Here is a 16,796-nt window from a genome sequence, read left to right as displayed (position 1 = left end):
CTGATGAGTGCTAATGACTAAATAGAGTGCACCTGTGTGTAATCTAATGTCATTACAAATACAGCTGCTCTGTGACGGCCTCAGAGGTTGTCTAAGAGAATATTGGGAGCAACAACACCGTGAAGTCCATAGAACACACCAGACAAGTCAGGGATAAAGTTATTGAGAAATTTAAAGCAGGCTTAGGCTACAGAAAGGTTTCCAAAGCCTTGACCATCCCACGGAGCACTGTTAAGCGATCATTCAGAAATGGAAGGGGTATGACACAACTGTAAACCTACCAAGACAAGGCCGTCCACCTAAATTTACAGGCCGAACAAGGAGAGCGTTGATCAGAAACGCAGTCAAGAGGCCCATGGTGACTCAGGACGAGCTACAGAGATCTACAGCTCAGGTGGGGGAATCTGTCCATAGGACAACTATTAGTCGTGCACTGCACAAAGTTGGCCTTTATGGAAGAGTGGCAAGAAGAAAGCCATTGTTAACAGAAAAGCATAAGAAGTACCGTTTGCAATTTGCCACAAGCCATGTGGGGGACACAGCAAACATGTTGAAGTTGTGCTCTGGTCAGATGAGACCAAAATGGAAAGTTTTGGCCAAAATGCAAAACGCTATGAGTGGCGGAAAATGAACACTGCACATCTCTCTGAACACACCATCCCCACTGTCAAATATGGTGGTGGCAGCATCATGCTCTGGGGGTGCTTCTCTTCAGCAGGGACAGGGAAGCTGGTCAGAGTTGATAGGAAGATGGATGGAGCCATATACAGGGCAATCTTGGAAGAAAACCTCTTGGAGTCTGCTAAAGACTTGAGACTGGGGCGGAGGTTCACCTTCCAGCAGGACAACATACCTAAACATAAAGCCAGGGCAACAATGAAATGGTTTAAAACAAAACATATTCATGTGTTAGAATGGCCCAGTCAAAGTCCAGATCTAAATCCAATCGAGAATCTGTGGCAAGATCTAAAAACTGCTGTTCACAAACGCTGTCCATCAAATCTGACTGAGCTGGAGCTGTTTTGCAAAGAAGAAAGGGCAAGGATTTCAGTCTCTAGATGTGCAAAGCTGGTAGAGACATACCCTAAAACCTACGTTCTCAACGTGTGGTACGCGTACCCCAGGGGGTACTTCCAATGGTTCCAGGGGGTACTTGGGCTTGATATACTTAACCAAGAATTAGAAATTTAGAGATTTAGAAAATTATAAATCTTATTTAAACAACAACAAATTAGTATTTTAGCTAATTAAAAGCAATAGGAAATGCTTTAGAACCAATTATAATGTACTACGATTAAATATATTTTTGTCAAGGGGTACTTGTGATAATGTTTACTATGCTAGGGGGTACTTGGTGAGTACAGGGTTGTAAAAGGGGTACATGCCAATAAAATGTTGAGAAACACTGCCCTAAAAGACTGGCAGCTGTAATTGCAGCAAAAGGTGGTTCTAAAAAGAATTGACTCAGGGGGCCGAATAATTACGCACACCCCACTTTGCACCTATTTATTTGTAGAAAATATTTGGAATCATGTATGATTTTCGTTCCAATTCTCACATGTACACCACTTTGTATTGGTCTTTCACATGGAATTCCAATAACATTGATTCATGTATGTGGCAGTAATGTGACAAAATGTGGAAAACTTCAAGGGGGCCGAATACTTTTGCAAGCCACTGTATGAATATCTATCTATCTATCTATCTATCTATCTATCTATCTATCTATCTATCTATCTTATCTATCTTATCTATCTATCTATATATATATAAAAAAAAAAAAAAAGCACATGGAGTTGCAACTCCACGTGCTTTTTTTGTATGAACTTAGGGGTTTGGGCACCCCCAGTTGCGTGCACCGTTTACCTCCAGCCTGTGATAGCTGCTGACCCCCCCTGGACTTTATATATATATATATTAATAATATGAGGGTCATAACTATGCAAAATATATTACAGTTTCAAACAAGTCTTGAAACCATTGTTTAACCAGCTGAGCGGTCTGGACGAGCTCAGCTCGTCCAGTACCGCCGGAGGCTGCCGCTCAGGCCCTGCTGGGCCGATTTGGCTCAAATAAAAAGCAGCACACGCAGCCGGCACTTTGCCAGCCGCGTGTGCTGCCTGATCGCCGCTGCAGTGCGGCGATCCGCCGCATGCAGCGGCGAAAGAGGGTCCCCCCAGCCGCCTGAGCCCAGCGTAGCCAGAACAAAAAGTTCCGGCCAGCGCTAAGGGCTGGATCGGAGGCGGCTGACGTCAGGACGTCGGCTGACGTCCATGACGTCCCTCCGCTCGTCGCCATGGCGACGAGGTAAGCGAAACAAGGAAGGCTGCTCATTGCGGCCTTCCTTGTTTATTCTGGGCGCCGGAGGCGATCGGAAGATCGCCTCCGGAGCGCCCTCTAGTGGGCTTTCATGCAGCCAACTTTCAGTTGGCTGCATGAAATAGTTTTTTTTTTATTAAAAAAAAACCCCTCCCGCAGCCTCCCTGGCGATCTTAATAGAACGCCAGGGTGGTTAAATGGAAGTGCCTTATAATAAATAAAATATCACTTTTAGATTCTGAAATGCAGCCAAACACACATTTACGCAATCTACTGTGGACATAATATAAATTGTTCATATATTGTTCTGTATAATTTAAGATGCATACATTAATTTTTATTTTTATGTCTCCATAAAATAATGTTACCAGTGCAAACACTAACTGGAAGTCATATTGCCCTTGAGGGTTCTTTTTCTCCTGCAACTAGTTTTCTTTAATAAGGATATTACTCAGAATTTATATATGAAAAGGTATGAGTATGACATGTCATTTTCCAAAGATTGCATTCATTACTTGATGACCTTTCTGAAAGAATACAACACAGGAAACGCAAGGGAATTGTTCTCTGAATTAACATTTAAAAACGCTATGGGGCCATTTATACATAATACATGCAGCTCAACAACAAAATGGCATTTCTACAGCAGAATACACAGCAGAATACACATTTAGATGATGTAAAAATGACTGTACGTAGTACATCAGACATTCTAAATTGCCGGTTTCTTCAAAGACAAAAATTTAAATATAGAAAACAAAGGTTATTTAATCTGAATAAAATGTCTCTATATTCCACACCATAACCCTTTTCTAAATACATGTCTCAAACGTCGAAATCCTCTGGGATCTTCTCAAAATTGACTGAAAACCCTTTGATAAATATACGTTCTTTGCCCCATTACCACCACAATACTGTAATGAAGGGAGACCAAGCAAAAACATCTAAATAGTCTGCTAAAGCTCCCGATTGGTCCATTGATCTTAACCAATGGGAATTCTCTAGAGAAGGATTCCCATTAATACAGATTAGTGAACTAATTAAAACGTCAAGGCAAAATGAATGAGGATTTAAGCAAAGATCAGCACACCATCACTAGTGTGAACTGTTTAGGGGCCCCAGCAAAAGCACATTTATACCCCCCAGCTGAAATTCTTATTGGTTCATCAAAATAACTAATGTGATCCTTCCTGCTGAGAATTAGAGGTTTTCAGCAGCAGAGGACCCAGAAAACAAAAGTGGTGGGACATGGAGGAGAACCAGGAAAGTAGCATCAGTAGGCAAAAAATTCAGCGGTGGAATTAGCTCCCACTTCAGAATGTTTTCTGACAGCACAATCCATCCAGAAAGTCATGGAGACACAGCTACTCATAACTGATTTGGCTCCAATCGGTGCCATCATGGTTTCTTACCCTCTTTGTCCAAGGATCCATCCCAAAAGTACCATCATTGCTCTTAGACTATCACACTCTCAATGTGTAATATTGGAAGGAGATCCATGGCTGTAACATACAGAATTCTAATTTAATCAGAAGTGAAAGTAGACAGTGAGTGGTCAAAGCACCAAGCCCACTCTCAGGTGTCACTGCAGGAGCCTGTCTCAAGAATCCTGAACATAGCATCAGTCTTCACTTGAGGAAAAACATGGGGGAAGTCGAGGGTTGGTCTAAGAAGGAACTAACTTGGATTTAGTTGAAGGAAGGGGAGGACAAATACGTAAGCTGTAAGTATAGATAGGTTTTAAGATTAGCATCCAACTTAGGTCACTGTAAAGGTTAAGGACCGTACCCACCAAATGATTTTCCCGAAGACCGACGATATTACGCAAACGATGTTTAGCAATGAATGCCGATAACGACCATCACAGCAGATTGGATCCTTAAGATTCCCTATGACTCTGCACAAAGAACCGCAATCAAATGACTTCCCAGTCGCGCCCTTCGTGTACGTTGCATGGTGTAGCAAGTAGGAAGGGGAATCGTCAAACGCTCGTCGTCAAGGGGATGTCTCTAGACCCGTCGGGTGGTGAGTATTCAGTGTTTTGTGTCTAAAGACACTAAAGAAGAGTTCAGCATTAAAAAGGTATTTGCTATTCTGAATGCAAGACTTCTTAGAAAAATGTCAAAGATTCAGTCTATGGATGACCGTAAGCACAACTCTGCAGGTTATAACAACATAAAATAGAATATTAAAAACATTAAAAGCTTAGAATATGCTGGATGGAAATGTTATCATGTGTCACTAAACCAGACTGCGTGTTCCTTATTAATATACTTGAAATAAAATGCATTTTTTAATGTATTCATTATAGCTAAAATGTTTCTCAAAAATCATGCAGCTGCATGTTGGTTTGAAAAGTAATAAGCACAAAAGCACACATCATAAAAAAACAATTATTTAATTTTATTATGTAGTGTGGCTAAAACAAATACAGTGACAAATAAATTATCCTATACGGTCTTTGATATATCTATATAATGAACTGGACAAAGTTTAAAAAACATATTGATCCTTACTCCTTTGCAAGTTGCACATTGGTTGGCTTGGCTCCAATTGGGATCCCATGCTTGTGCAAGGAGTTAATCAAAACTTCACGCATTTCTTGGTTGTAAGAATCAAAGTCAAAAACATTGCGAACCACATTTGCCAGTCCTTCATTGGGAAATTTCTGGATGGAAAAACAAAAACAAAAAAAAAAATGTGAAGTGACCAATTGACTGATGATTCAAATGACTTTCTTTTACAGTTGGATATTCAAAATATACAAAGTTTTTTGCAGACTTAATTTTAGACAGACATTTATTTATCCCCTAAACACACCGGGGAACAAAAAGCTGACTAACTAGAAGACCTTTTTAGTTTTAGTCTGACAACTTTGGCAAAACAAAGAGGTTATCGGCATTTGGCAGAGATTTGAAACACAAGATTCAAACATACATAAATTGTAACACAATATGAGACATTTTAAAGAGACACTGAAGTGTCAAAAAAGCATCTTTTTATTTAATAAAAGCGTTTAACATAATAGCCCTAACTAAACCACCGCATTCCCGACGCTGTAAACTATCTAAATCCCCCCCAACTCCCCCCTCCCTCTCCCCTGCAAAATCCACAACTTTCTTGGTTGTGGATTTTGCTGCCCTAAGTGCTTCCGTGTGAGGCAGGGCTATGAGCCGCAGCTCTGCCTCACTCGCGTCTGTCAGCAGCGGATCTCCGCCTCTCCCCCGCCCCTCTCAGTGAAGGAAGACAGAGGGGCAGGGGAGAGGCGGTGATCCAGGCTAACAGATGCGCTGAGAGGCAGAGCTGCGGCTCATTGCTCTGCCTCTCACAGAAGCGCTGCCCGGATTGCACCCCGGGGAGTTTGGGGGTATTTAGTTAGATTAGAGAGGCGGGGATGCGGAGGTTTAGGTAGGGTTATTATGTTAAACACTTAATAAAAAAAAAGATCTATTTTTGAGACTTCAGAGTCTCTTTAAGTATGGAAATAGACATTGCATATACCATATTTTTCGGACAAGAAGAGGCACCTAGGTTTACTGGACAAAAACCAGGGGGTAAAACAAAAACCTGGTGCGTCTATGTGCAGTGGCGTCTTATGGACCTCCCCCACCCCCCATTTGTTTCCCTTGTGCCTCATTTGTTCTCCTCTGCCCCCCTGTGTCCTCTAGTGTCCTTGTGTGCGGTGTATCCTGTGTTCCCATACCTATGTCCATATCCCCTGTGTCCTAGTCCCTGTTTGCAGCGTTCCCCCCCATATGACCCCCTGTGTCCTAGTCCCTGTGTGCGGTGTTCCCGTCTCTGCCTCCAGTGCATTATAATCAAAATAAAAAAATAATAAATGTGGCAAAGTAAAGTATTTTTGTCATCAACATGAGGATTTTTCTATTTTTGGTAACAATATATAAGGATCCTATTTAAAGATAGGGGACTTCAGTGGTTTTGGAGTCAGGTGCTGAAAACAAGGCAAATACAAGGCCTGAATAGTGATTTTTATTAATTAGTATACTTTTAACTTTCCAGCTCACTTTTAAGTTCATTGCCTACTATCAAAGAGTTGTTTAAATTAGAAAATGAGTGAATGTAAAGCCACACAGAAAAATAAATCATTGATGCAAATGAATTTACAATACTCTGATGGAAAAGCAATGTGATTACACAGAAAGTGTCCAGGCTCTGAGGCTGTAAAGTGTGTCATGGAGACAATGACACAACATTGATCGATATAATTGGATTACAGATCATGACATTAATCCACAAAAACACCACTGAGTCCGATCTATTGATTAAAGGTGACACTTCTGTATTTTCCATTCATTTAGTTTTCTAGTTTTAGGCTATTTTGAAAAATAATCAAGTTAAAGATTTGCTTTTAGCCAATGCATCTTAATTGTGAATTTAATTCACAACACCTGGAGGCTCCTTGCAATATACTGTATAGTTCATGAGCAGAAAAAAATACTGTGGCTAAAAGACAGACTGCACTAAAGAAAGTATAAGGCCAACTGAGCAGCTATTGCCTCACTTATCTTCTCAGAGGAATAGGACAAATGTCGTGTCACAATGATTTCTGCAGTGCTGGAGCTGCTACATAAAGGTGTAAGCAATGACTCCTCTACAGGAAATGTGTAAATGTGAAGGAGGGGAGGAGGGCTTTACTCCTTTTCACACACAATTTCTTCCTACTTAGGAGTTGTTCCTTGCCAAAGCAACTATAGCCTTACTAAAGGTACTTGCAGTTAGGGGACAACTACAGCCCTATTAACTCAACAGAGCAGAAATAAAGGACAAGTAAGATTGAGACTATAACATCAAATATCCTATAAATACCTTCAGTTTTACAGACCTGAACTCAGAACTTCCTCTCTGCTCTAAACGATAAGCAACAGCATAATAACCTTTAAAGAAACATATTTCTTTGTCACAGCTGATACAGTAAAAACCCTGCAATTATGCTGCAGTGTGCCTACTTCCTGCTTTCATGGAAGCAGACATAGGGTTAACATCCTGTTTACAAATGAGCTGCTCTGCTGAGGCAGCCAGCTGACATCAAATTACAGTGGTGATTAGTCTCAGATGAGGGGGGATTAGACAGGCTAAAATCTCTAAATACATACAGGGTGCACTTTTCTCTGTTTTCCTTCTGTCCTGTGCAACAGTTTAGGTCCTCTTTAAGAAGGCAAATTGGACTGAGCATTGCTTTTTAGTAGGGAGGCTTTTCCGTCTTTTAGTCTCCTATACTTTACTAGTGGTTCTGGGTCACATGAGCTACTTGGGTATTCTGATATCCTATAAAGATGAGCTATACTGAAACAATGTCAGCAGCAGTAGAGTATTGTACTGTACTGTTAGCCATCAGGAAATAGAGTTTTTCCTGGTATCAGGAAATAGAATTTGGAAAAAAAGACATACAGTACAGTATATTGGGTTGAAAGCTTATTGTTTGAATCTTTTAAAGTTAACCACAAAATGGTATCCCTATGATTCAAAACTAGAAGTTGACCTTTTCTACATGTCTTCGATTGACATTGGAAATACAGATCCTCTCAACCTTGATAACTAAATAGCTCTAAGTATCGGGCTTATAAACCTTTCATAATTTGATTATGACAAAAGTTAAAAGGAGAAACAACATTAAATTCTAACTCAAGCAACAAACAATAAGGGTTGATTCACCCAGCTCATCTCATGAATTTAGTCTTTTTCTCTCATCTTTTTTATGAAATGAAAAGTAAAGTAATAAAAAATGCTCAAAGTAAGTTATTCCTGGTTAACTTACCTTCAATATTACTTTTCTCTCCTTACTCTTAGTACTTTTTGTTTATGCAGATGTATAAAGGATTTATATAGTTATGGTAAAATACATAAATAAAAAGATAAGAAGAGCTAACCCTTCAGATAAGTTTTGTAATCAACCCCAGTCTGTTAAATTCCAGGTTCAAAAAACCCGGGAATCAGCAAGTGTCACATATGTTAAAACACAACAAAAGGTCAAAGGAGTATAAGAAATGTACTATGCAATATCAGAAAGAAATCCATCAATTAACCTTTTTTAATGTTTGCACTGCATTTCACACTGGTAAACCCGAACAGCATTCTTCGATGAGGATATACAAGGTTACCTGCAAGTGTTTCACAATATTAACAACTTCACGAGTGGAGTAAGGATATGTAATAATTCCTTGATCAGCCATAGTTCTCAATTCACCAAAGGCAGCCACCAGCTTCTGCAGAACAGCATCAGGCACATTAGGTCCATACTGTCGCAACATGGCCAGCTCAGACTCAGGTACTGGATTATCTACTGCATGGCAGCTAAAAATATCTCCTGGAAAATACGAAAAAAAAAATGCATGTGAATAATCTTAGCGTGAAATATTCCAAGCTGGGCCTTCTGTCAGACCCAGTGTGTGTGAGAGACAATGGGGACCTATTGCACATGCTCTGGCGTTGCCCAAGCTTCACAGGTACTGGACTTCAGTTCTTGATTTACTTGATCATATCTTTGAAATACACGTAGCTAGAAATGACTAAACCTGTATGCTTGGTCACACTGCTTCTACAGATAATGTTGCTAAGGAGTAGAGATGGCCCGAACCGTTCGCCGGGCGAATCTCTCTGGGCCTTCTACTACTTCCGGGTCGCAATGACCCGGAGTAGTACGCCTGCGCTGCCCGGCGGAGCGCGTCCTAGATCGCGCTCCTGTTGCCGGGCACTTTCTGCGCATGAGCGTGACGTCACTCATGCACAGGAAGTGCCCGGCAACAGGAGCGCGATCTAGGACGCGCTCCGCCGGGCAGCGCAGGCGTACTACTCCGAGTCATTGCGACCTGGAGGTAGTAGGAGGCCCAAAGATTTTGAGATGTTCGCCGGCGAACGGTTCGGGAACAGTTTGCAACATCTCTAGTAAGGAGAGGACTGCTATCGCCAGAGCCCTTTGCCATGCTCGGAAATAAATATTACAATTGTGGAAAGCCAAGACCCCCCCTAATTTTTTTCAAATAAATGAATACCTTAATCTTGTAGAAATTATATACTGTATATGCCCAATTATAAGTCTAGAAATTTAGAACTGGCTCACTAAGTAAAAGTATAGGGGTTGACTTATACACGAGTCACGAGCAACACTGAGCACACTAAGTAATGTGCGTACTATTAGTGACATTTCCAATTGCAGCAATTTACTCAGTGGTAAGTGACCTGTTTTGATAAAGGAAATACCAAGAAAACACAGGTCTGAAAGTCCTGGCAGCAAAAATTACCAAGGAAAAGCGCAGGGGGGAAATACTGGGCTGAAGGAAGGGGAGTGAATAATAATGCTGCATTTGGGGTGCCTGGAGGAGTTATTGGTTGCACTTAAGGGATAGGAGAAGTTAATGGCTGCAAGTACTGTATGCAATGCAGTCAATAACTCCTTCTGGTTCCCAGGCGCAGCTGTTAATTCTTCCTGGTCCCCAAGTGCAAACATTAACTTTGCTGGGTAGACTTATACTTGAGTCAATAAAAAAAATCCAGCTTAAGGGGGTCAAATATTGGAGTTGACTTATACATGAGGTCGACTTATAATAGAGGATATACAGTATATTGTACAAAGAAGTTGCCCACAAAAATTTGAAAAAATAAATGGCATCGCTGGTTAGATACGCCCCGCGTAACTGACTTTTACTTGGTGAGAGGACTTTGGGTCTTTCCATGATGACGATTGTTCTTAAACTGTTACGGATGCAGGTAATTAAAGTCTATGCCCAGCATGGAGCCTTTTATTCCTGCCAGGACATACATTTTCATTTCCCCTCACAATCCCCACTCTGCTGCTGCATTCAGCTAAAAAATGACAGCTGAGCTCCGAGCGCTGGTCAGGAGTCAATTTCATCAGCTCCTGACCATGCGATCACGGTTTACAGTGATCACTGCTGAAAAGGGGACATCTGAAGTGAAAAGACACGGAGGCTGACATATTTATTTTCCTTTAAACAATGCAAATTGCCTGGCAGACCTGCTGAAATGCCTCTAATTCTTAAGCCATAAACCCCAAACAAGCATTCAGATCAGATGTTTCTGACTGAAGTCTGATTGGATTAACTGCATGCTTGTTTCAGGAGTGCAATTCAGACACTACTGCAGCCAGAGATCAGCACGACTGTCAGGCAATTGATATTGTTTAAAAGGAAATAAATATTCCAGCTACCATATGCCTATCACTTCAGGGGTACTTTAAGGAGTCCCTCAACCGGTTAAACCCACTAATCTAAAGAAAACAATAGCAGTGCATGAAGTTATCATGAATGTAGACCGGAGTGGTAACTTCAGTATGCTAATGACAAAGCCAGTGCCACTCTTAGCAGCTTGTATTAAGATGTGTGAACTGTGAGAACTGCCCAGCACTGTACAGTAATCCTAACTGACAGCCTTCTGCAAAGATATTACAGTGGGAGCTGTGACAGCAGGAGACAATACAGCATCCATGCTAACAGCAGGATAAGAAATTTGCAGAGCAATGGTAATGGCAGTAGCTTCAGAAAAGGTGTCATTCAAGGCTTCTCTATTGTACATGTTAAAAACTACTTTAGATCTAACATACTATGGTTAGGGATAGTATCAATTGAGTTAAATAATACAAAAATAAACTTTTTTCACACATGGAGAATCTGAGGTTGACACTAATGGCACTTTCACACAGATGGCAGAACAAAGCAATTACCATTAATAAGCACCTTACAGTTGTTCTATAATACAACCAAATGGGAGAATTTGTAACCACGAACGTGTCAGCAGTTATCATGCAGTGAGGATATCATTAAAGGAACTCTATCGATTAACATGTTTTTTTCAATTAAGATTGGAGATGTTTTGGAAGTGCTGCTAAGTACTGGTGTATACATTTCACTGGCAACCTCTTTGTTTACGGTTATCAAAATACTTTCAATTATATGGTAGAGGAAGAAAGCCCTTAAAAAATAGCACCTCCCACAGCAAAATTTGAAAAAGTATAACAAAAATCTTTATTCAACATTGGGTATGTTAATAATCACAGTACTGATGATTCAATAAAGAATAAAACCATTTAAAAACCAAGCAAATATTCCAACATGATCCCTGCTGCATATGAAACAATCACTCTAAATGCAATATATTGTATAATGACACAATGCTGCTGGCAGATATAAAACCCCACAGTAGGCTCAATATTGAGCCCAACAGGGGGAGAACCCGGGTTCAGTATACAACCTAATGTAATGCAGGACCAATAAACAACACCTGTGCAATGGAAAAAAAAAAAAAAAAGAAAATCCTCTCTCCTTGATAAAGCGAGGTGACTGTCGCGGAACTAGTGGGATCTTGTCCTCTGAGGGGATTCCTTGTTCCCTGCTGTGCTGCTGAGATTGACTTCACCATTTCTGGGCTAAGTATCTCCTACTTTTTGCACTACTCCACTTTATGCTCTTTTTCCTATGGGCTGCTCCTTTGCCTTAATTTTTTACTAGGCATCTTATCACTAGTAATACTGTATACTTGGATAGTAATTGTGCACTTTATTTCATAATCTTATATATGCAATATTTATTCGTGTTTTTTTTTTTTTTTTTTAACCTGCCTGGCGTTCTATTAAGATCGCCAGGCAGGCTGCGGGAGGGTTTTTTTTTAATAAAAAAAAAACTATTTCATGCAGCCAACTGAAAGTTGGCTGCATGAAAGCCCACTAGAGGGCGCTCCGGAGGCGTTCTTCCGATCGCCTCCGGCGCCCAGAATAAACAAGGAAGGCCGCAATGAGCGGCCTTCCTTGTTTTGCTTACATCGTCGCCATAGCGACGAGCGGAGTGACGTCATCGACGTCAGCCGACGTCCTGACGTCAGCCGCCTCCGATCCAGCCCTTAGCGCTGGCCGGAACTTTTTGTTCCGGCTACGCTGGGCTCAGGCGGCTGGGGGGACCCTCTTTCGCCGCTGCATGCGGCGGATCGCCGCACTGCAGCGGCGATCAGGCAGCACACGCGGCTGGCAAAGTGCCGGCTGCGTGTGCTGCTTTTTATTTGAGCCAAATCGGCACAGCAGGGCCTGAGCGGCAGGCTCCGGCGGTACTGGACGAGCTGAGCTCGTCCAGACCGCCCAGCAGGTTAATTGCACAGGTGTTTATTGGTCCTGCATCACATTAGGTTGTATACTGAACCCGGGTTCTCCCCCCGTTGGGCTCAATATTGAGCCTACTGTGGGGTTTTATATCTGACAGCAGCATTGTGTCATTATACAATATATTGCATTTAGAGTGATTGTTTCATATGCAGCAGGGATCATGTTGGAATATTTGCTTGGTTTTTAAATGGTTTTATTCTTTATTGAATCATCAGTACTGTGATTATTAATATACCGTATTTTTCGGACCATAAGACGCACTTTTTTCCCTCTGAAAGTGGGGGGAAAAAGTCAGTGCGTCTTATGGTTCGAATACTAAATTTCAGACATGTGCCATATGTCCAAAGTATCCCCCCACTGATACCTACATACTGCAGCCGCCTGCAGCCGCCTGACCCGAGGGGAGAACAGTCCAATAATCACGAGCCCGCAGTGTGGTTTCCCGATCCGCTCTGTGGTTGCCCCGGTTATGGCCGGTAAAGTGCATGCCGCTATCACTTCTGTAAGTGCCCCAGTTGGATGCTGCAGATTGATGGGCGATGCAGCTTTTCAGAGTTATGGCCGGTAAAGTGCACGCCGCGGTTTCCGATCAGCTGCGGAAGTAACCACGGAGAGACGCAACAGGAGGCAATTGGCTAATCAGGTGGGGGCGCTGCCTCTATACGCGCCAATCACTGCTGCCCGCATGCTGACAGGCTGCAATAGTCTCGACATGGCTCAGTCATTAGGGCCAATCACTGCACTCGCTCAGTATCAGCGAGTGCAGTGATTGGCCCTAATGACTGAGCTATGTCCCGCTCTCGAGACCATCGCGTCCTGTCAGCACGCGGGCAGCAGTGATTGGTGCGTATAGAGGCAGCGCCCCCACCTGATTAGCCAATTGCCTCCTGTTGCGTCTCTCCATGGTTACTTCCGCTGGTGATCGGGAACCGCGGCGTGCACTTTACCGGCCATAACTCTGAAAAGCTGCATCGCCCATCAATCTGCAGCATCCAACTGGGGCACCTACAGAAGCGATAGCGGCATGCACTTTACTGGCCATAACCGGGGCAACCACAGAGGTGATCGGGAAAACACACTGCCGGCTCGTGATCAATGGACTGTCCTTCCCTCCCCAATCCAGCGGTGTTAGCAGCTGCATGGTTGGTAAGTGCAGAGCTAACCATGCACATATAACAGATATAGCTGGATTTTGCAGTAGGATATGTTCTGAATCCTGGTGGCAGCCTGTTACATTTCCTCATTTGGCAGAGCTTTAGCAGGCAAGTTGAGTGAAAGTTCAGGTCAATCTGTCAGAATATGTGTTAAGTAACACATGAAAGCATTCCTGATCATGGTACCCACCAGCTGCATGTTTGGTAAGTGATCCATTCAGAGCTTAGCATTTGTATAACACACAGACAGCAGAATGCTGTTTAATGCTTTTCACAAAGGGAGGAATGAAGCATTGTGCAGCCTAATTAATAAGGGATTTAGCAGCAGGACATGTTTTGAATCATGGTGACAATGTGTTTACGCATGTTTGAATGTACCTATCAGGCTGTTGTAGGTGGTGTTCCCATCAGATCCTCTAATTTACATACTGCAGTGTTATTTGCCCTTAATTAAGTGCTTGATTTATATATATGTGTCCATAAGACACCCCTGCACCATGGAAGCACAAGGTTTAGTTTTTGTTTTGTTTCCCTGGTTTTTGCCCTCCAAACCTAGGTGCGTCTTATGGTCCGGAGCGTCTTATAGTCCGAAAAATACGGTACCCAATGTTGAATAAAGATTTTTGTTATACTTTTTCAAATTTTGCTGTGGAAGGTGCTATTTTTTAAGGGCTTTCTTCCTCTACCATATAATTGCTCTTGTTTTGAGCCCTAGCACACACAGTTATTTTGTTTGAGGTGTTGCAGACACTCCCTAGAAACTATCTATCAAAATACTTTCACACTTTACTGACGCCAAAACTGACGGCAGAATGAACCATGAGGGGAGGGAAAATTACCCTCACACTTCATCAGTTAACCCTGTGTGTGAGAGAAAGCTCTCAGCAGCTGCAGCTGTGCCTCTGACTGAAGTGTGTGAAGAGAGCAGAGGAAATGTATCTTGTTATAAACATTTGTAATTGTCTGTGACATCACAGCTTTTCATACCTTTTTTGCTTTCAGAGAAAAATACTCTGTAGTCTGATTTGCAACACTGGCTGTGCATTGAGCAGACACCCCTTCTGCAATTGATTTGTTCCAAATAAAGCGAATGCTGGGAATACACGGTTCGTTTTTGCCTTCGTTTAAACCTTCGATTCGTTCGGTAAACGAATCGAGTGTTGAAAACGTATGTGAAAATAGTCATAATCTCATTATAGTTTCGATTAATAGACCCCAAAAACGAACGACTAGTGATCGAACATGTTTGATATTATCTCTCTTTATCCATCTAATCGAGCCATTGGTAGGCTTGATGGCTGTTCAGATCGATTATATATTCGTTTATGCTAGTCCGTCCCTGTAAAAAGGGATTTTCGTTTCGTTTCTTTGCAGCCTTCGATCATTGGAAAAACGAAACCATCAGAATCGAAAAAAAAAACGAAACCGTGGGTGGTGATATTAACCGTATGACCGATTATTTCGGGATCGAAAAGGACAAAAGGCACAATCGAAACGAAGGTTTAAACGAAGGCAAAAACGAACCGTGTATTCCCAGCATAAATCCTACACTCAATACAATAAAGGCTTTTGCCTCTATTTAACATGAAAAGTAGGAGAATGTTTACTTAGGCCTCAATTCACTAAGCTTTATCAAACACTTTATCAAACAATTGATAATTAACCTCATGAGTAATATTAAATTTTGAATTCACTCAGGTGTTATAGATTTATCGAATGTTTTATCGATAAAATGTTCAATAAATCTATAACACCTTAGTGAATTCAAAATTAGATTTTACTCATGAGGTAAACTATCAAACATTCGATAAAGTGTATGATAAAGCTTAGTGAATTGAGGCCTTATGATCCAAGGAAAGCGAGTGTGGCACTCCTGACAAACCAGGAAAGTTCCGTGGGTAGAATGGCACTGGGCCAAAACTTCTCGCACAGTGAATCACTTGCACTATACAAATTCAGCCACTGACGTGTGCCCCGTAAACATAGTAGGAAGGAAGTATTGCATGAATTCACTGTAAACAAGAAGCAGATTCGGGCACCATCCGTCATTCAGCTCATTTATTATAGACAACTTGTGCAATATGAGATGTCAAATGGATATCACCTGATTCTCATGACGATACTGTGCAGGATAGGGTGGAGGTGGGTGCTCAGGGTTGCAGAAGGGCCGTCGCCGACCCTTCTGCAACCCTAAGCACCCACCTCCACCCTATCCTGCAAAGTATCGTCATGAGAATCAGGTGATATCCATTTGACATCTCATATTGCACAAGTTGTCTATAATAAATGAGCTGAATGACGGATGGTGCCCGAATCTGCTTCTTGTTTACAGTGAATTGAGGCCTTAGACATTATTTGTACATTGTCATTTTAGAACACTTGTTTTGATAGTGTTCTTTTAAAGCGGATACGAGATGAAAAACTAACTACCGTATAACAAGTAACTTGTCTATATATCTTAGGTAAAGTTTAGATAGTTTACACAGCAAATCTAGCTGCAAACAGTTTTAATAGAATATGATTATTTATTCCTGTGATACAATGACAGTGGCCATGTTGTTGGTAAACATTACACAGAGGCAGGCTTATCTGTATCTTGAGCCATCAGCCTAATCCCCTCTCCTCCTCCCCTCTGCCTCTGCCTCTGAAATCAATGGCTAGTAATACCTCCCCCTCCTCCTGCCCAGACTGAGCTCCCATGAGCCCATGCTACTGCCTTGGCTCTCTGAAAACCTGTGGGCGTGGCTTTTTTAGTTTATAGGGAATTAGAGTATTAAAACAAAAACAAAAAAGTATTTGGCTTGAGGAATGCCCTATAAACAACAAGAGCCCGGGACGGCGGCGCAGAGCGGAGCAGTCGGCATGGGACTGTCGACTGCAAGGGGCTGGAGAAAGCCCCAGGTGAGTATAGCTCATTTCTTCTAATTTGGCTGATAAGAAGCCAGCTGACAGCACAGGCCAAAAATAACAGTTGTGTCGGAAGATTATAGATTGTGTGCGCATTTCGCAGGCCGAGTCCTTCTTCAGGTCAATTTGAGTGTCTTATTGCAGCAACCAAAACAGCAAAGAGAGCCTATTCAGCCTGTGTTGGATGCTTGCAGCCACCTGCAAAAGAACTGCAGATAAGCAGCTCACAGGTAGCGAATGTGTCGTCACCAGGCATCTGTATGAAAGGGCCCTAAACAGGTCTCTCAGTT

The 16,796-nt window shown here is 42.0% G+C and overlaps 1 protein-coding gene across 1 annotated transcript in view; it reads right to left on the bottom strand.

Annotated features, from left to right (window-relative positions):
* The window catches only part of VWA8 (von Willebrand factor A domain containing 8), a 476,746-nt gene that overhangs the window by 230,144 nt on the left and 229,806 nt on the right, over positions 1-16,796 (bottom strand). The window contains exons 26-27 of the mRNA XM_068267802.1: positions 8,439-8,644; positions 4,836-4,987 (exon numbers count right to left, since the gene is read on the bottom strand). Coding sequence (XP_068123903.1) covers positions 4,836-4,987; positions 8,439-8,644 — 358 coding nt within the window. The remainder of the gene's footprint in view (positions 1-4,835; positions 4,988-8,438; positions 8,645-16,796) is intronic.

The sequence above is a fragment of the Hyperolius riggenbachi genome, chromosome 2 (genome assembly GCF_040937935.1).
Source record: "Hyperolius riggenbachi isolate aHypRig1 chromosome 2, aHypRig1.pri, whole genome shotgun sequence".
Taxonomy (NCBI): domain Eukaryota; kingdom Metazoa; phylum Chordata; class Amphibia; order Anura; family Hyperoliidae; genus Hyperolius; species Hyperolius riggenbachi.
Note: the sequence above shows the minus strand (reverse complement) of the source record. Positions and strands in the feature narration are given on the sequence as shown.